The sequence below is a fragment of the Ovis aries genome, chromosome 7 (assembly GCF_016772045.2).
Source record: "Ovis aries strain OAR_USU_Benz2616 breed Rambouillet chromosome 7, ARS-UI_Ramb_v3.0, whole genome shotgun sequence".
Lineage (NCBI taxonomy): Eukaryota > Metazoa > Chordata > Mammalia > Artiodactyla > Bovidae > Ovis > Ovis aries.
This window is the reverse complement of record NC_056060.1, coordinates 7,090,299-7,111,552: the sequence shown is the minus strand read 5'-3', so window position 1 is coordinate 7,111,552 and position 21,254 is coordinate 7,090,299. Positions and strand designations below refer to the sequence as shown.

The 21,254-nt window shown below is 38.2% G+C and overlaps 1 protein-coding gene across 6 annotated transcripts in view; it reads left to right on the top strand.

Annotated features, from left to right (window-relative positions):
• The window catches only part of POC5 (POC5 centriolar protein), a 30,357-nt gene that overhangs the window by 7,566 nt on the left and 1,537 nt on the right, over positions 1-21,254 (top strand). For 4 of the 6 annotated variants that reach the window (XM_042251989.1, XM_012180664.4, XM_012180662.4 and 1 more), the window contains 9 exons: positions 1,323-1,464; positions 3,903-3,986; positions 4,266-4,474; positions 6,012-6,188; positions 7,758-7,862; positions 10,479-10,658; positions 11,973-12,126; positions 15,575-15,855; positions 19,580-19,756. In XM_042251989.1, coding sequence (XP_042107923.1) covers positions 1,323-1,464; positions 3,903-3,986; positions 4,266-4,474; positions 6,012-6,188; positions 7,758-7,862; positions 10,479-10,658; positions 11,973-12,126; positions 15,575-15,855; positions 19,580-19,756 — 1,509 coding nt within the window. The other 2 variants (XM_012180665.4, XM_027971470.2) reach the window with 2 other exon arrangements.

Here is a 21,254-nt window from a genome sequence, read left to right as displayed (position 1 = left end):
TCACAGACACCCATAGGGAAACAATACGGGTTGCTAATTTTCAAACACCTATACTGTATCGTAATGTTCTTATTAAAGATAGGGCTCTTTCTTTGCTTTAGACAATCTTTGTTAATTCAGTTCAACACATATTTACTGTGACATTCCAAGGAGGTAATTTGGAGCATCACTTAACTCTTTATCGTGATGGTGAATCAAATAATAAGACCCTTATGACTAATGAAATGATGATAATGGAATTTTCTATATCTGAACTTTTTATGGAGAAAAATTAATATTAAATAATAGTTTACAGTAAGACACTTCATGTGCTTTTAAATCTTCCCCCAGTTCTTAATGCCAAGACGTTCTCTAGGTCCATGCCATAAGACTCTTAGAGGGACTTCAGCTAGCTACATGTGCAACTGAAAATCCTGTGTGCCCCAGCTAAGACCAAATAAATAAATTAATTTTTTAAAAGACTCTTAGAAGTCCTTAATAGGACTATATGTTGCCTCACTGACCAGCCCCTTTTGAACAGAGACTAAGTTCCAGTACTGAGAGAATTTTTTTGATTTGGCTAAACAAATATCTATCTATCTGTATCAGGGAATTCCTTTTTGTTTTAACCTTGAGGAATATTCCTGTAATGCCTACCCTTGGTGACCTGCCACTTTTTAATCCTCTTTTCTCATGTGCCATGTTGCCAGCAGGTAGAATTGAACAGGTTGGCATTCGTGTTCTCTTTTTCACTTTAGTATTCTTTCTCTTCCAGGATTCCTCTTACACTCTTTCCATGCTTACATATGAAAAGAGACTCAAGGTGCTTGTAGAATTGGGTGGGGCAGGAGGCAACAAGAGCCAAAACTACTTTTCATCCCTAGACCTTCCCACTGTAGAGTCTTTGGGAACAGCGTCATGGAACTAAATTCCAAACAGGCATAACTGGGTCTCTTTCTCCCTTGCAAGCAGTTGCCAAGTTGAGAGAAGGCCCTTCTGTGTTGTAGATGCTGGCAGCTTCAGGGAAATGCCCCAGGTAATCTTTGTGCCACTGCTGAAAATTGACGTGCTGAAGGAATGTGGGTACTAAAGCATTAGCACCAGAAGAAACTGGGGTAGGTCTGTTTGTTGAATTTCTTGCTTGTTGTCAAGAAATTTCACTTACTACACGAGAGTAAGTAAATGATGAATGAAAAACAGAAATCCCAAGTACACATTTCTTTCTCTTGTTTGGGTGTACTGTTTTGGAAACTGAAGTAGAGAACATCTTTTCGACGATTCCTTTACCAGGATGTCCATTGTGACAGGGATATAATGCATTATTTTTTGTTGGCTTTCCATAGGAAGAGTATGAAGAACTGCTCCGTTACGCTATAGTGACTCCAAATATTGAAGCAGGTGCTTCGCAGCTGCCTCATTCAAAGGGAGAAGCAGTGCCAGATATTAAAATTCCTGCTATAATTGATGATATTCTTCAAAGTCCAGGTTATGTATACTTTTTGAGATGTCCCTTAACTTAAGATGTTATGAGCTTTTTAATTCTGTTGATTTATAATAGTGAAAGTACTTCTCTAGTGCTTCTTCTCAATCAACAGTGTATGTCTGTCATCTGGGGGAGAGTTTACATTTTAATATATTTTTTTTGGCTCTTATATGGCACTTGAATTTTTGTTGGAACTTCGTTTGACTATTTTATGAAAAATCATAAAATTAAAGCAAACACTGTAGCAATTATAGGCCTCTTCGTGTAATGTGTTGCATCTCTTTCAATACAGTGGTTTTATGCCGAGAAACACTGGAAATGAAATGCCCAAGCCCCCACATTAGAGATAGTCCATAGATAGCCCTCAGAACCCCTTAAGTTCATGACCACATGCTCGGACTTTGTCAGCAGTATTTATCTGGTCCTGGAGGACTGTCTGGATTGTCACCACAAAGCCAAACCCACCTGGGAACTGTGTTACTAACAGAACTGAGATCTAATACAAACCAGGATTTGTATTGATAGATGAGTGGGTGAAAGGTGGAGAAAGGAGGATGAAGCTCCTTTTACTATCTGTTCCTTATTCAATACAAGATCCCAAACAGCTCGCTCAAAATGAGTGTTCTTTCAAGGGGCACAGACGACCCTCCTGAATCGGCCCCGATAATGGGCAGTTAATTGCAGCAGGTAAACCCCAAAGACCCTCCTCCGAGCACGCAGCGCAACCAGCTCAGCCGCAGGCTCTCGGGTGCCTCGGGGGCCACAGCCCTGCTGTCTGTCGCTCCTCTCCCTCCGTAGACGTGGAGTTTCATTGCTTCTCAGCTTGCAGCACTGGATCAGCGAACAGGACCAGAACCTCAAAACGTGTGTATTTCTTCTAACACTGAAACATACTAGCACTGAACAGTTTCTGCCCAAATTTTGTTGATCTTCAAGAGATATGACCCATGGATTTATTCATTCTGTATGAGTGATCTTGACCATGTTTTAATTGCATGCATTTTCTACTAAGCAAACCCAAACCCAAATACTCTCCTACAGCAATCACTGGGGGCTTTCCAGGTGGCTCAGTGGCAAAAGAATTTGCCTGCCCATGCAGGAGACATGAGTTCAATCCCTGGGTCAGGAAATCCCCTGGAGGAGGGAATGACAACCCACTGCCATATTCTTGCTTGAGAAATCCCATGGACAGAGGACCCTTGCAGGCTGCAGTCCATGGGGTTGCAAAGAGCTGGACATGACTGAGTCCACATGGACACATGCAGGCAGTCTTTGGGAGCTAAGAATGCTGGTCTTTTCTAGCATGTACAGTATAGTCAAAGCTATGGTTTTTCCAGTGGTCGTGATGGATGTAAGAGTTGGACTATAAAGAAAGCTGAACGCCAAAGAATTGATGCTTTTAAAACTGTGGTGCTGGAGAAAACTCTTGAGAGTCCCTTGGACTTCAAGGAGACCAAACCAGTCAATCCTAAAAGAAATCAATCCTGAATATTCATTAGAAGGACTGATGCTGAAACTGAAGCTCCAGTACTTTGGCCACCTGATGTGAAGAGCCAACTCATTAGAAAAGCTCCTGATGCTGACAAAGATTGAAGGCAGGAGGAAAGGGGATGACAGAGGATGAGATGGTTGGATGGCATCACTAACTCAATGAACATGAGTTTGAGCAAGCTCTGGGAGATGGTGAAGGACCGGGAAGCCTGGTGTGCTGCAGTCCATGAGGTTGCAAAGAGCTGGACAGGACTGAGCGACTGAGCAATAATAATGATAATATTTGTTTATGCTCTGCCCTTTCCAAAAAGTATTTGAGATTGAAATGCATAAATTCAGTGAATTTAGACATTCTTATTCATACATAGACTTAGAGTGAACTTTGTAAATTTATCACCCCATTCTCTTTACTCTTGATGTTGCCATTGCTTGGTGTAAAGAAGGTTGTGTTGAAGCTGGCAAAGTATCTAAGCCTCTGACAAAGCCATCTTTGTGAGGTTCTTGTCCAGTTTCCTTTTTGCCATGTATTGACTAAAGGTTTCTGAGGTAGAAGTAAAGAAGTCCCTATTTGGAGGGAACCAGTGTCACTGAAGTTTTAGTAGAGCTAGTGAAAAGCAGCAGACCCTAGAAATGTCCAGTGTTGTAGGACATGACACTTATACTATATCAGTAGGAACTGAATGCCACTAGTAAACTGAATTCTTTTTCATCCATATTTGTTGGGTGAATTAAACTTATTAATGATGCAGTAAGACTTTTCCAAGTCTCACAGTTTTTCCTTCCTTCTCATTCTTTGTCTTAGTGTTCCTGTCCCTGGCCTACTGTATTTTCCTTGCTCTAAAATCTTACTTATGCACAGCTACCTTCTTCAATTAGGTATGTGTGATTAGGTATTTTATAGAAGACTGATTAGGTTTAATTAAAAGAAAAACCTCTTTCTTTTCATCAGGAAATAGCCCTGCAGTGAGAGAAACAAGGATGGAAGTTGGAAAAGGATGTGATGTTAATACTTCAGGTCATTCAAAGACAGATGGTATGACTTTTCCTTAGCTTGTTTTTGTTAATAAACAACATTTTGTGCTTTGGTGAATATTATCCAGGTAGTGAGGGGAATAATTTCAGCATATTACTTACTGCAAGGATTTTTAAATGCTACTGTGGATAATTTGTTAAGCAGTACTTTTAAAAATAATTGTATAAGATGCTCAGTACACTTAAGACAGATTTAATGCATTATAATGTGTGGCATTTTTTCTTAAAACTGCTGGATTAGAGCGCAGATTAGATTACTCCAACTTTTCTTTTCTTCTAGGGTCATCACCAGCAGCAGCATCCCCAAGGAAGCCGCCTCACCCGGTCATGGATTTTTTCAGCTCAAATCTTTTAGTTGACTCTTCCTCACCAGGGTCTAATTCCAGTCCTGTGGATTCCCATGAAATAATTGTGACTGATTTTCTTATTTCTGATGAAAACCTTCAAAAGATGGAAAATGTGCTTGATCTCTGGAGTTCAGGTCTTAAGGTATTCCAGTTGTTTAATATGTAATGTAGCAGTTTTGCTCGAGTCCACTGTTCATTCTTCGTTTCTTTGAATTAAAAAGTTCAAAACGAAACAAACTGTAGTTGCCAAAGGTCACTCCAGTGTTGTAAGTCTGTGCTTCTCAGTTGTTACTGTCCATATGAATCACCTGGGGATTCTGATAAACTGCAACTTCTTAGTCAGTCCTGGTTCAAGATGGAACACTGCCTAACAGGCTCCCAGGTGACGGTTCAGAACCCATACTTGGAATAGCACAGTTTTAAATAGTTGCTGGAACAGCTCTGCATATTCCCCTGAACTTCTCCAATATTTTGAATGGCTCAGCCTATGTGTGACTGAGAGAGACACTTGTTGAACCTTTCCCACATCATACCTATGACTAGTGGAATTGTCTCGTTTTATATGAAGCATAAGACCCAATCTTAGCAACATATAATTCATTTTATAGCCACTTATAGCAACCACAGGGTATAACTGATAAATTGATAAGAATTTATTTTTATTTTGGTGATGTTAGTGATCCCTAAGTAAAACAAAGTATTCCAGAAATGGCTGTCTTTCTGCAGCTTAAAATATAGTGGAGAAAATGACAGTTTTTTCTGAAACATAGTTTGAGAAAACTAAACTGAGGATTCACATACATGGAGAAATTATGATCATCAGAGTTTTGTGGCATCTATATTTTCTCCAATATTTGAAACCTTAAATTCTAGAAGTAATCTTTTAGTATAAGTTTTCTCCATGGAACGGGTTTCATGCTTCTAACCATGGTATAAGTCCATTGAGGTCGTACACCACCAACCATTCAAAGACTGTCATATGGTCAGTTAACCCTACTGTTATCGCTACTGTTTTTTGATAACATGATTATTTGGTCTTTTTGCTTATGCCAGTCAGTAGGGTAAAAAGCGATCAGTCTTAGTAATTCATTGTAAGGTGCCGATTGTGATGAATGATTTGGAGGAAGAAAGCATCAACTCTGATGGTTTCCACTGTTCATCTCTGTCTAAATACCATCCCAGTCCAGTGGCTTGACCTCAGCCATGGTCCTGCATTTCCTTTTTCTCTCATTCACCTAAATATGGATATTTAAGTCCTTGACTTTATTTGTCCTATTTATTAATGAATGAGACCTAAAAAATTTTAATGACAGTTCAGTTCAGTCGCTCAGTCGTGTCCGACTCTTTGCGACCCCGTGGACCACAGCACACCAGGGCCTCCCTGTCCATCACCAACTCCCGAAGTTTACCCAAACTCACGTCCATTGAGTCAGCGATGCCATCCAAGATTTCATAAAAGTAACCAAATGGGAGAAAAAAGTATGTACTTAGTATGATGTGGGAACTAAGAAGAGCTGTGGCTTGCTTAACATGCAAATGTTTTCATTAGTGGATTCTTTTTTTAATAGCTCTTATGTTGAATGCTTGTTTTGAGTTTTTAAATTTTTTTTCTTAACTTCAGTGTCATTTTATGAAGCAGCATTAAGGAGCACTTAATTGTCAGCATGTTTATTTTTCAGACAAACATCATATCTGAACTAAGTAAATGGAGACTGAATTTTATTGACTGGCACCGAATGGAAATGAAAAAAGAGAGAGAGAAACATGCAGCAGATTTAAAACAACTGAGCAGCCAGATCAACAGCTTGAAGGAGCTGCAGAAGACCTATGAGGTCTCCATTGGGAGGAAAGATGAGGTCTTCTTTTTCATACTGCTTTTTAAGTGAGAGTCAGTAAATGTCTTGTTAGGTAATAAATGCCAGGAACTGAGTGTTTAGATTGTACAAGATACAAGGGAAGATCACTTCAGAAACTAGTAGAAAAGTAGATACATGGAAATAAGATTTATTCTTCATATTAAATGCGCTAGGATCGTGTCATGTTATCTTGGCCACCACGTTCAGTGTGCTCGAAGAGTGCTGTATGGAGTGTGGGAACACTGCCCTGAAGAGAATGTCAGGGATCCAGCATTACCCACATTTTAAACCATCCTTTTGGAGGGTATGGATATCCCACGTTCTATCTGTGATATGTCTTTATGCATTCATGAAGTCCTTTCTTCATTATGTTGATAAGCATAAGAGCACTGTTTGTTTTGCTTTCTGTTAGTCTCTTAAAGAACTTGAGAGTAGGGTTCAAGTCTGTGCTAATCTGGGGCTTCCCAACAGCACCTTGAACAAAGCAAACCTATAGCTCCCCCAGGAGGATGGTGGCTTTCAGAGAACAGCAGACACCTCAGCTACTTGTCTGCAGATGCAGCCCTCACTGTTTTAGTAAACTAGATAAGATTGTGGTTATTTAGTGTCATAGGATGCAGTGTAGAATCAGTCATTTTACATAACTTGCTTTTTTGAAACAATGATACTAATGTCAGTCATTTTCTATATTACCCTCAAAACTCTGTCCTTGACAGTTTTAAAATATTTTATTAAATTTTTTTTGTTTCAGAGTGTATCACACAAAAAGAGTATACATGCATATCTAGTTTTTGAAAACAAAGTGAACAGCTATGTGCCACTACACAGCTTAATAGAATATTACTAGTATCTTAGAATTCCTGCCCTTTTCCACTTTTGGAAATTATTTAAAGAACCAGAATAAATATCTCTCAGCAAATATGCCTAATTTACTAAATCTCTTTTAATGGGCCCATTTTAGATATATATTTCATTTTTCAGTTCTTTATAAGGGAGAGTATTATCTCAGGATTTAAAAGCCTTCATAGATTTTTTTTTTTTAAAGAACAGGAATTCTATCACTGAAAAAGTACATCAAAATGTAACTATTAATTATTACTTTTATGAGTTTGTTGAATCCAGAAAATCATTTAACTGTTATTGAGGGACTTCTGATCCAACCTATTAAAGGTACTTAGGGACTAGAAATATATTTTAAAACTGGTCTCGGCCCTCACGTCTAGTGAATAAAAATATTTTGTATACGTAGCAAAACTCTCCAATGTATGATGGTTTTTCTTGAATTAAATGCCAGTGATCATATTAATTTTCATACACATATAATTTTATTATTACCAGGATACAATGAATATTGTATTCATTGTATACAATATTGTATACAATAATGAATATTTCTTTCCTCTTTTGTTCCCCTTCATTCATTGATAAGTAGTGTATTCACATGGGGAAGTGTTTCGGTCTCTTTAAGGATAATGAGGTTACCTGGATAAATACAGTAATGATCCATAAGTATTCTTTCTAGCATCTTTTGATACATGAAAAAATCATTTTACTCATTGCTGTTTACAGGTGATTTCTAGCTTGTCTCATGCCATAGGCAAGCAAAAGGAAAGGATAGAGCTGATGAGGACATTCTTCCACTGGCGAATCAGCCACGTCAAATCGAGGCAGGATGTAAGTGTGAAAAGCAAAAGCTGATTGATACTTATGAGACTTCTGAACTCAGAAGCATTTAGAATCACGTATTAGAACTCTCGTTCAAGTCAGAGAAAGACTTGTTTTTTAATAAGTCAAAATTAATTAATTTAATGTTACTCTTTAAACTTGATGTTAGTGTGGTTTGGAAGAAAAATACTTGCTTGTATCTTGTAGACTTGTTGATATACATTTTCTGCCTCATGGTAGGTTAAATACAGAGTGTATCTAAATTACAAATGTCCTGGTTATGGAACCCCTTTAACTAATTCAACCTCAGATTTAATTACATGAATTTATCATCTTTGTCATATCATAAGCTTCCTATATTGTTTCTACTTCTAAAATGCCTGAATATATCATCTTTAAAGAGGCAGTACTATATTTATACATTATAAAGTTCCATAAATGTTTGTTGTGTAATTTGCCTCAATAATAATTTTAAAAATCCATGTCCATAAAGATTTTTTAAAATTGTTCTTAGTTTATATATAAACTTGAATATGTTTTATTTTAATTAAGTGAATATGTTAAATTTTAATTAATTTATTAAATTTTAATTAAGTATATCAGTGTAAATATAAATTGAGAATAGTAGATTATTGTATCAGAAGTAGAAAAGTATGAAAGTATATATGTATCTCACAAGAAGACAAAGACTCAAGAATGTAGGGGATGGAGATACATACGTGTATATATATTTTTTATTTATGATAATCATGTGAGTCATGGAGTAATGTTTATGCATTTAGTTCTAAGAGAGTAATATTTAAGGAAAAGGCTATTACTGTCATGGAGTACGATTTCTCCTTCAAGAGTGCTTCTTAGTGCTTTCCTTTATTTCCCAGTATATTAAATCTACATTAACCATATTTAAAAGGGCTATTTAAAATTGAGTCATATTTGGAAGGTTATTTATTGGGTGACATAATGATAATATATTATATTCAAATGTTAGTTGAAAGAGTTTAAGTTGCCATCACTTTTTGAATAAAAAAATTTTTTAAGAAAATTAGGAATTGGAAATGCTTCTTCAGTTCAGTTCAGTTCAGTCGCTCAGTCGTGTCCGACTCTTTGTGACCCCATTAATCGCAGCACGCCAGGCCTCCCTGTCCATTACCAACTCCCGGACTTCACTCAGATTCACAACCATCGAGTCCGTGATGCCATCCAGCCATCTCATCCTCTGTCGTCCCCTTCTCCTCCTGCCCCCAATCCCTCCCAGCATCAGAGTCTTTTCCAATGAGTCAACTCTTCGCATGAGGTGGCCAAAGTACTGGAGTTTCAGCTTTAGCATCAAGTCTTCCAAAGAAATCCCAGGGCTGATCTCCTTCAGAATGGACTGGTTGGATCTCCTTGCAGTCCAAGGGACTCTCAAGAGTCTTCTCCAACACCACAGTTCAAAAGCATCAATTCTTCAGCACTCAGCCTTCTTCACAGTCCAACTCTCACATCATACATGACCACTCGAAAAACCATAGCCTTGACTAGATGGACCTTAGTCGGCAAAGTAATGTCTCTGGTTTTCAGTATGCTATCTAGGTTAGTCATAACTTTTCTTCCAAGGAGTAAGTGTCTTTTAATTTCATGGCTGCAGTCACCATCTGCAGTGATTTTGGAGCCCAAAAAATAAAGTCTGACACTGTTTCCACTGTTTCCCCCTCTATTTCCCATGAAGTGATGGGACCAGATGCCATGATCTTCGTTTTCTGAATGTTGAGCTTTAAGCCAACTTTTTGACTCCCCTCTTTCACTTTCATCAAGAGGCTTTTTAGTTCCTCTTCACTTTCTGCCATAAGGGTGGTGTCATCTGCATATCTGAAGTTATTGATATTTCTCTGGCAATCTTGATTCCAGCTTGTGTTTCTTCCAGTCTAGTGTTTCTCATGATGTACTCTGCGTATAAGTTAAATAAGCAGGGTGACAATATACAGCCTTGACGTACTCCTTTTCCTATTTGGAACCAGTCTGTTGTTCCATGTCCAGTTATAACTGTTGCTTCCTGACCTGCATACAGATTTCTCAAGAGGCAGGTCTTTAAATTCTTTGATAGAAGCATAGCATATGTTCCTACTAGGATCATTCTGCTATAAAATATGATGGCAAAAGTTTGCTGTAAAATATGATGGCAGAGTGTGTAAACTCATCTGCTTATGGTGGCCTCCAAGCTGGAGAGAAGGGGCTGTCTTGAGCCACACCACCACCCTTTCTGCCATCCAGCTTCCAGTCCTGTTCTCAGCCCGAAGGTCATCAGATTCATAACCAGGATAGCATGGGCAAGTCACTCATTTTCTTCCATCTGGTTTTTTGTTTCTCCCCTTCCTTGATGATTTGCATAAAGCCATGATGTAATGGATAAGAGCTTAGACTCTGGAATGAGGCAAGGCTGGCTTTTCAGTTTCTGCCTGTGTGACCTGGGCATGTCGCTTAACCTCTCTAAGCCTGTCCTCCCATCTGCACATGAGAAGAACATGAGTACACGGTATGAATGGTAACGCATGTACCCTGCTTACCCCACAGGGCCGTTTTGTATTGCTACTGCCAGTATATTTACCAGTCCACTGTGTTTTGAGTTTGTGTATTACGTTCATTCAGGTTTATGAAAGTAAACTGGCTGACCAGTATTTTCGGCGAACTTTACTGAAGAAAGTCTGGCGAGGCTGGCGGGCCGTAGTGCAGAAGCAGTGGAAAGAGGTGGTGGAACGAGCTTGTCAAGCCAGAGCTGAAGAAGTCTGTGTCCAGATTTCCAATGACTATGAAGCCAAAGTTGCTCTGGTAGACGCTTTTTGCTTTATTTTCTCCTTTTTAAGGAAAAATTTAAAAGTTGGGTAGCCATCACTCACTGGCGAAGGAACCTGTTTCTCCAGTTTCATTCACTGTGGTGTGGGTTCAGATAGACTGCTGGGAAGGAGCAGCGCTAAGTCAGACTTACAGACTTATTTATTCTTTTAACCAGTTGTAACTTTGACCTCCAGACCTGTGTAAATCTCTTGTATGTACATTTCTCTGGGAAGTGTAAATCACCCACAGATCATTACCTCTCTAAGAAAGCGTACTTTATTAGGCTTCTTCCGGCCTTTATTTAGCTAAAAATGAAGACTAAAAACAAAAATGTTTACACCCGTGGCAGATCTACGTCAGTGTATGCCAGGAACCGCCACAATATTGTAAAGTAGAAATTGAAGTCGCTTAGTCGTGTCCGACTCTTTGCAACCTCACGGACTGTAGCCTGCTAGGCTCCTGCATCCATGGGATTCTCCGGGCAAGAATACTGGAGTGGGTTGCCATTTACTGCTCCAACTGTAAAGTAATTAGCCTCCAATTAAATAAGTTAATTTAAAAAAAAAGTTTATCCTTATGTTATTTTAAATAAGTGATATTTTTATAAGTTTGATATAAAGCAGTTGTATATAAATTGAAGTTATTTAGGCTTATAACAATAATATAACATTGTTTTCAAGTGAAAACATTTGAGACACAAAATGAAAATAAGCACCATGTTGAAGAATGCAGTAGGCCTCTTGAAATCAAATATTAAAAGGAAAATTTTTTTCATCATTATAATACTAAATTCTTAAAGTTTTATTATGCAAATAACATTCTGTGACTGACAATGACATGCAAAAAAAACGTAGTCCCTTTAGATTTGGTCTGTGGGTAGGTGTTGTATCTAATGCCACTTTGCACTTTAAACTCTCTAGATAACACTTAGCTTAAAAAAAAGAAAAGAAATCAGTTACTGTTGCTGGCAGGATATTTTACTATCCAACAGAAAAGTGTATGGTAAGAAATAACAGCCTTTTGTATAATTAGAATACACCAGTCCTTATTGAAGCCAGTATGAAATTCCCTTTGTTTAAACCTTGACCTTATAGTTAGGAATGAAAATGTTGTGTTGATGGAGACACTGGAGGTGAAATGCATCTTTTAAAATAATTTGAGACTCAATGGAAGAAGTATATGCTAAAGTGATTTTAGTATTTCATACAAAAATAACTTCACAGTATAAGTCTCTTTTTTAAAATAATAAATGATATTCTTCCTTGTAGCTCAGTTTTTTTTTCTTCTTCTTAAAAATCCTGATTTCAGTTAACTGGAGCTTTGGAAAATGCAAAAGCTGAGACCCAAAGGATGCAGCATGAAAAAGAGCACTTTGAAGACTCCATGAAGAAAGCTTTCATGAGGGGGGTGTGTGCGTTAAATCTTGAGGCCATGACTATATTTCAGAACAGAGGTGATGCAGGTTAGTGTTTTATTTAAGATTCTCTGCCTACTTGCAAAAAGGATTTGAGGAGATTTCAGTGATGGGTGTGGTCTGCAGCACTAATTTTCTTTCCAGTATCTTATCCAAACACTATTTTTAATATCATAATGTTATATCCAGTTTTAAATCTACCATGAAAATTCTCTCAGTCGTGGTTACTTACAGTATCTTATATCTGATCCAATAAACTGTTAACTATTTAGGCTCAGTGTTATAATAATGCTTTGAATATATAACATTATTTTAACGCTCTTTTAACTATAATGGTAATTTTTAATGCCTTTAAGTATAAAATTTCTGGTTTTTTCCTAAGTAGCCAAATGCCTTGGACTGTTTTGTTGATTAAATATTTCTTGTCTATTCATGGTTTCCCATTTTTTTAAAAAATTGCTTGTCTTCCAGTGTAAGAGAGGCCTCAACTAAAACTCATTTCAACAAATATAAATATAGGCCTATCTGTAGAAGTCAACTAAAATAATTCTATGTCAAGAAAAGTCCATGTATTGGCTCAGATCTGAATGATTCTTATCTGCATGACATAGAACAGCTTTGCCACCAATTTACAATGGGGCCTATTTTGCTCACTGGGTTTTAGAAAACTAAAATTTCTTCATGAACAAAGAAGATAATATAAATCTTCATTACCTGCTTTATAGTGGGTTCTTGTGAAAATGCAATGAAATACAATTGCAAGCACTTTAAAAGACAAAAAACACTAACATGTAAGAGGATAGTAATGATATAATTGTTGCAGTCTTCAGTCAGCCCTCATAAACTTAATGTATATAAATATGTGAACATTTTTGCAGTATTTTTAAATCCTGCTTGAAAATGAGATTATTCATCAGTGACACAATTTTATTTTGTAACATTGTTAATATGATTTCAGTCCTGTGAACAACTTGTCTGTGCTTGTTATGCCCTCATTTTCAAAGCCCCAACAAATATTTTTTATTTCAAATGTGTGTGCTGTGGATGGTGGTGAGTTCAGGCAAGTTGTGTTCATTCTAAAGCAGTTGTGGTGTGTGGCCCCCCGGCAAGTTAGAGACTTAGACTCAGATAGACCCTCAAGACTGAATCTTTATCTTGCTGATATTCAAATGAGTACATGATTTCTCCAACAAGTGGTCTTTTAATTGAGTAGTAATGCTGAAAAGAAATGTACCATCTCCATGGATTGAAGAATCTGCTTTCAGTTTTAATTGTTAGCAAGTTGAATATATTAAATTGAAGAATTTAATTATCTACTTATAAGAACAGGTACTGGGTTTCACAAGTTCGGTGAGAACCTAAATTATTCCTGGTCCCCTGAAGATAATTGTTTTTAATAATTTTTAAAATTTCTTCCAATTATTTGCTAGCCATAATCCTCAGTGCATCATATTGTACAGTGTCCTAATAAATCTTATAGTTCAGATAGAAGTTTCTGCTGCTGCTGCTGCTGCTGCTGCTAAGTTGCTTCAGTCGTGTCCGACTCTGTGACCCCATAGACAGCAGCCCACCAGGCTCCCCCGTCCCTGGGATTCTCCAGGCAAGAACACTGGAGTGGGTTGCCATTTCCTTCTCCAACGCGTGAAAGTGAAGTCGCTCAGTCGTGCCTGACTCGTAGCAACCCATGGACCGCAGCCTACCAGGCTCCTCCGTCCATGGGATTTTCTAGGCAAGAGTACTGGAGTGGGGTGCCAGTGCCTTCCCCAAGAAGTTTCTGTGAGGTAAACAAAATGTTACAATACAAATGGCCTTTAAAAGGATACCTGCCAATTTTTAAAGTAGTTTTAGGAACAGTAGAAAAATACTTCCCAGCTGAAAAATGTGTCCAGTTAAAGTTAGAATAATTACAATACTGGTTCCATACCTGATAAGTCTGCCACCCACCTAAAAGTAGACAATCAGAGTCACTTTCTATGAAAAACATGTTAAAACTCAGTGTGTGTGTGTGTTTTCAAAGCAAAAGCAGTCTTTTTATATTGAATTAGTCTCTCCAAATTATTTCAGAGGACCTAGGCATTATAATCCTCATTAAACTTTGTTAATGAAGTAACTATTGCTCAATTTTATCTAAAGATATTCTTAAGACAAAAACTTACATAGTAGCCCAAATTTCTAGATGGAAAGAGGACAACATAAAACCATTTAAACGTAGGGTTACATAATGCCCTCTATTCAAGTATTCTGAAACAGCTCAGTGACTAAATATTGAAATCCTCACCCTGATGTTTGCTATCAGGTATATATGGACTTTCCTGGAAGCTTAGATGGTAAAGAATCCGCCTGTGATGCAGGAGATCTGGGTTCATGTCCTGAGTCAGGAAGATCCCCTGGAGAGGAGAACAGCTACCCACTCCAGTATCCTTGCCTGCAGAATCCGCAGTGAGGAGCCTGGCAGCCTACAGTTGATGGGCTCACAAAGAGTCGGGCTTGACTGAGTGACTAAGCACGCATGCATACACAGTCTCAAATGGAAATTTTAACCAAATCCTCATACTGAGAGGGAAAAATAGAATAGGACCCTTCATCCTAGCTTCTGGAAGTTGACGTTTTATATTTCTTTGATCTAAGATTAAGTTTCAGTTCTGAGAAAAGGTTACTATATATGTGTCACTAAAATCAGTTGTGTACAAATATGCTCTTAATTCATGACATATAATCTACCTGCAAGAATTCATTTCTTCTACAGTTTCAAAAGTAAAGATTTTAGTGTTACAAACTGATTTATTACTGTTTGCTGAAAAAAATCAAGAATTAAAAATACACTGGTTTTTAAACCACAAGTTGGGAGTGACAGTGCCGTGTCAGTGTTGGTTAACCGACTGTAACAGATGTATCACTGTGGTGCATAATATCCATTGTAGGGGAGCTTGTGGGTATGTGGGAACTGGGAGTATATGGGAACTCTGTACTTTTCATTCAGTTCAGTTGTGAACCTACAATGTCTCTAAAAATAAGTTTGTTAAAAAAAAGTCATTGGTCTTGTTAGAATAGGAGTGAAAGATGGTAAATGAAGAGGATATGGTGATTATCAGAAAATTACTCTAGAGATCTAAATACCAGGCCATTTATCAGGATAGTTGTATGAAATAATGAAAAGAACATAAATCCTTAGGCACAGTGCGACCGTATTATTGTAGTGGTTGTAAGGTCCCAGGAGAGTACCTAATTTTTTTTTTTTCCCACATAAAAGCAAATCACTCATTAACTCTCATGTGTTAAAAGTGGTCTGAAGTCTTTAATGGTTAACGCTGACATTAGCCAGTCAACACTGACATACTGTATTCACTGAACCCTATTAACATATCCACTGATAACACATTTCTGTATTTCTGTGGGACCAACTTTTAGCTAGGACGGATTTTCTTTGTTGGGAAGATAAAAGTAATCTTAACTGGGAAACGTGATAATGGAATTAATGTGTGGTTTCTGGGAACAGATTTCACGACCAATAAAAGGGAAGACTATGGGCCTGGTGTTCAAGGAAAAGAGCCTCCTTCCGCTCATTTGGATGCTTCAGCCACTCCGGTGCCCTCGGCAGGTGCAGTGCCACCGTCCCCGCCAGCAGCGGCCCTCGGAGCCTCCTGCGCGGCTGCCTTCCCCTCGGCGGCTTCCGTCACCTCTGCCAGCGCCACTTCCGCTTCCTCAGCCCACCTCCCGGTTTCCGCCCCCCATGGCACTGGGCTGATCGCTACAGCTTCTGCTGCGCAGGAGGTAATGGTCAGTACAGTAATGCAGGTGCCTGTGCTGGGAAAAGGGCTCCAAACTTGTTTGTATGGTGGATATTTTGAACTCAAAACCTATTTTCCCATGGAGAAAAAAAAGTCTAGATGGTCTTTAGGCCAATCCACAGAAAATATTTAATATACAAATTAACTAAAACATTAATTTATTGTGAAAATAATACCTGACAATTCTATTATAGTAGTGATAATTTAAAATGAAGAACGTTTTAATTTTAAAGGAAAGTTTCAGGGGTTTAGAAGGCTAATGGCTCTTCTGTACATTTTCTGTTCAACTGTCTGTGTTAGTCACTCAGTTGTGTCCGACTCTTTGCGATTCTCATGGACTGTAGCCCACCAGACTCCTATGTCCATGGGATTCTCCAGGCAAGAATCCTGGAGTGGGTAGCCATGCCCTCCTCCAGGGAATCTTCCGGACCCAGGGATCAAACCTGGGTCTCCCACGTTGCAGGCAGACTCTTTACTGTCTGAGCCACCAGGGAGGCCTTCCCTCTTCATGGATGCAGATACTAATACTACTCTGTAGTGATTCCATCTTAATTTGATTAGGTTTTAAGTTTTCGTTTATAATTGGAATGAAGATAGCAATTGTTTTTCCTAAAGTCACTAGCTGCTAATAGAGGGGTCCATAGAGGGGGAAGAGTCCTGAAGGAGGATGGAGTATTTGTGGGAGAACTTACCTGAAGTTCAGTTAATCAAGCTATTCATCTGCATATCATGGTTCTGACTTCGGGGCCTCCTGTTGTTAAACCTGTATTCTTCAGTGTCTCTCAAAGGGCATAAGGATACCAGCCAAGTTTCTCAGACTCAACTCTGCAGGGCTTTTTAAAAAAAACCATATGCCCTTCTTCCCTACTCTGGCTTGGGGTACAAAGCCTTCTATAAAGGCTCTATAAAGGTACTGGGATGATTTTTATTTGCTTGTCTCCCTCTCCTCCCTGACCCTAAACTTACATGAAAGGAAGAAAGATGGCCGAGTAGGTTTTAGGTTTTAAAAGAGTTAGATTGGAGCTGCCATAGTGCTTGGCAGCTCTCTGTAGCTAAGGGAACACATTGGGTCAACTGGCCAATTAGTCATCTGAAGTATTCCTGCTGACTTGAATTTCTTTTAGTAGCCTTTTGGAAGCTACTAACTTTAGGGGAAAATTTTTTAAATCTATTTTTGCAAATCTCAACATATTTTTGCTCCTCATTCAAAGAGGCTTAAAAAAAATGACTTAAGAGAAATTTGAATGTGTCGGGGAGTTTTTATTTAGAAAGACACTACAGTTCTACTGGCATGTGTTCAGCTGTGTTTATTTTTCATGATTACACATTTTGAAGTGATATCTATACTAATGATCTCATTTGAATAAACATGGTGGTTTGTCATTCATATGCATATCCAGATAACACACAGAGCTAGATTTTTCAAAATTCCCTTCTAAAATATGACTACACGTACATTTGTACATCTGGGTTTGTATCTGAATCTGAATGTGTGTAGGAAGAACCCAATGAATGAGTCTGTTTACCACCCTTTTTTATTACTTTTTGAGACACTTTGGTTACCTGAGATAATTTTGAAGTCTTTGAAACCTAAAAAACACAATATTAGATAGGCCTTTTTCTTCCCCCATCCCTCCAACTACATTCTGCTCCTTCAGAACAGTCACACATTCCATTTCATTGACGTAAATACAGCCTTTAGAGAGAAAGGAGAATGACAAACTAATCTGTAGGTATCATGCTAGTTTTCTTCCTTTTCTATTTAATTAAATACTCAGTTCAGTTCAGTCGCTCAGTCGTGTCCGACTCTTTGTGACCCAGTGGACTACAGCACGCCAGGCTTCCCTGTCCATCACCAACTCCTGGAGCTTACTCAAATTCATGTCCATCAAGTCGGTGATGCCATCCAACCGTCTCATCCTCTAAATTAAATACTCAGATTTACCTCAAATATGTCTTCTTGCTTTTGGAAAGAACCGTAATGACAAAAGCAGAAACAAATAGATTACTTGGATTACTTACCTTCCGTGAAACCATTTTTGCTGGACACAGGAAAAGAAGAGAGATTTGTGTTTCAGGACTGGCTGTCTTTCTCTTCATTTGAATCACAGAAACTTCCTTTCCTTCCAAAACATTTTCTAGTCTTCCTCAATATTTCCAGGAGCTAAAAGGAGGTGTGTGTAAAAAGTAAACTGCAGAGTATCAGGGGACAACTGAAGGAGGGAGGAATACCGTTCTAGTGAAAGAATGTTTTCATCTGTAAAATTATTTCATTTCTGCAGACATCATCAGTGTGTTAGAATATCATAATTTCATGATGAAAATACTTTTCAAGAAATATATGTGCTTGCTTTGACAGCACGTATACTGAACATGTGCTGTTTAGCAAATGTACTATTGTAGTTCACAAAGTTGAACAGTAGATGGCACTTTACTTTTTATAACTCCAGTTGAAATAATTGGAAGAGTTTTAATTGGATTTTTAAGCTGTTTAGTAAGGTTTCTCTTCACTCTTCATCTGAACGGAAAGTGGAAGGCTAGCATTAGTCAGCTGGGGCTGCTCTCCGTGTGTCGTAAATGAGGAAACTGAGGGCTAGGGAGAATAACTTGCCAGTGGACACAGTTACTAATGCAGTTTGAATTCAGAGTTTGAAAATCTGGCTTCAGAGCCCTGTAGTCTTGAGCAATAATCTGCATTGTTTCCATGTCAGATATTAAAATGCAAATATTAGAGTTTTCTAAATATGCCATTTCCCTTTTTTCTTACTCCTTTTGATTTTTGCCCAGGTGATGGGATTAGTTGATCACAAAAAAAGAATGAGTACATATATGTGTTACTCCTGGTGTAAATGTTACCTTTCTGGAGTATTGTCCAGCTATAAGCAACAAAAGCTGTAAAACCTGGCATTACCTTTTGATATGATCATCCCATTTTTTGCAATACACTGCAAATAACTCTCAAAAGGAAGAGGAAAGTCCAGTGGTTAGGATTCCGTGCTTTCACTGCTGAGGGACTGGGTTCCATCCTTGATTGGGTAACTAAGATCCTACAAGCCACATAGTGTGGACCCCTCCCCCCCAAAAAAACATATTCGTGAAAAAAATTATATTTACAGTGCCATAAGGAAAAGGGGAAGACAGGAAAGCATATGTGTAATGGTGCTTTATCCATAGGGTCGGTTCATTAAACAGATCAGTGGTTCTGAGGAATAGGGATTGTTTGGGAAGGGAGATGGGTGTGGCTCTAAAGAAAGGACAGTGTGAGGGAGAGCTGTGTGATGACGATCGCAGTGGTAGTCACGGAAGTCCGCACGTGATCAAGTGGCCTCCGTGCCAGGCCCGACTTGCTGGCTTCGCTGCTGTAAGTACGCAGTAATCGTCTCAGGTGTGGGCGTCGCAGGAGACTGGGTGCAGCACACACGGGACCTTTCCCTGCGCTCTTTGCCGCCTCCCATGAATCTGTAACTGTTGCAAAATAAAGCTTTAGAAGTTCCTAAAATCCTATAAAATAGCTGGTATACCAAGGTTAAAGGGGTATTTGGAATGGTTGGTTTTATGTTTTGCTTTTTGTCTTATTGTTTAAAATTTTTTCCCCATGTTAGAGTTGGTTGAATATACAATTATTTTAAGTGCCTGTGTATTTTCAAGTTACAGAAGCAAAAGTACCATAGATTTTGCCAGATTTTCTGCCAACCGGGATATTTCTTTTATAGTATGGGCCCAGGGTTGTGACATCAGCGCAGCAGAAAGCTGGGAGAACAATCACGGCCCGGATCACAGGGAGGTGTGATTTTGCTTCAAAAAACAGAATCAGCAGCAGCTTGGCTATAATGGGAGTTTCCCCTCCCATGAGCTCTGTTGTTGTGGAGAAACATCATCCGGTCACAGTGGTGAGTCTGCCTTTGATAACGTTTTGTCACAGAACCTTTCTCCTGAGAGTTGATAGGCTGATAAGTGCTTCAATGCCATGTGGAGAAGATCAAAATCCGTGATGACTGGTACTTGTTCTGCCCTTCCTATTACAGTCTTTATATACTTAAAGTTGTTACATCTGCTTTATATATATACCTTTCCTGTTTTAAGAGATTAATTTCAGAAACTCTGTTTCTTGTCAGTTGTATGCTGTGTGTGTTCGTCACTCAGTCATGTCCGACTCTTTGCAGTCCCGTGGACTATAGCCCACCAGCTTCCTCTGTCCATGCCATTTCCCAGGCAAGGATACTAGAGTGGGTTGCCATTCCTTCTCCAGGGGATCTTCCTGACCCAGGAATTGAACCCAGGTCTCCTGCATTGTGGGCAGATGGTTTACCATCTGAGCCACTAGGGAATGAGGGTAGGGGCTCATCCAGGATAGTATAAAAATTATCAAATACAAAAAGTAATCCAGTGTGTTGATGGCCAAAAGGGTAAAATATAGAAATGATTTCTCAATAATTTTTTTAAAAAGACAAAAACTGTTTACTCATTAACTGCTATCCATATAGCATATTTTTTACCCTAAGAAAAACTTACCTACTTTTATGGTGTTTAATTTTTGCTCCTTTTTTTTTTTTTAATGGAAGTCTTCCTACTTTTTCAAATACAATTGTCAACATATTTCTAACTTGGAGAAAAAATCAGGTTGCAATAAATTCGTGTGATATAAAGAAAAGTACATGGAATTTAAGTAAAATTAAACAAGAAAACCTGAGTTAATGCCTTAGTTTAGCTACTTACTGCCTTTGTGATCACATACAAATCAAAAAATATTTGAGCCTCCATTTTTTTCTTATGTGAAACAGGAGCAATAAGAGTACTTAGCTCCTAGAGTTAACTGTCAGGATTCAGGATTAAATGAGGTAATGTGACAATTAAATGAGATGTATAAAGGCACTTTGTAAACTGTAAAGCCATAAGCAAATTTAATTTAATAAAAATTACTAGAGAAGGACACATGGGATATCTCCTGTTATTTCTTACAATCATATATAAATCAACAATTACCTCAAAAAGTTTAATTTCTAAAAGTTATGAGAACACATCCCTAAAGAGAAACAAAGATTGATTTCATTATAAAAGAGAATGCCCTCTATATAAACTTTCAGTCTTAAATAACATTCCTGTCTACTTAATATGTCAAAAAGATGTAAGGAATGATTGTAAATGCTTCTCTTTGTGAATACTAGATTGTTGCTAGATGATTAAGTCAAAAGAAGCTGGATTGATTCTTTAAATTTAGCCTCAGGTAAAGTGCGACAGTGTAGCTGCAGACAGATGGAAGTACCGAGTCCAGACTGAACACGTGGAGGGTGGAGAATCATCTTAGCCTCTGTAGGTTGGACAGACTTTGAAAGTCCTTAGATGACTTCTCTACATATTTTTGAAAATGTGAGCTTAGTTATCAAAGAT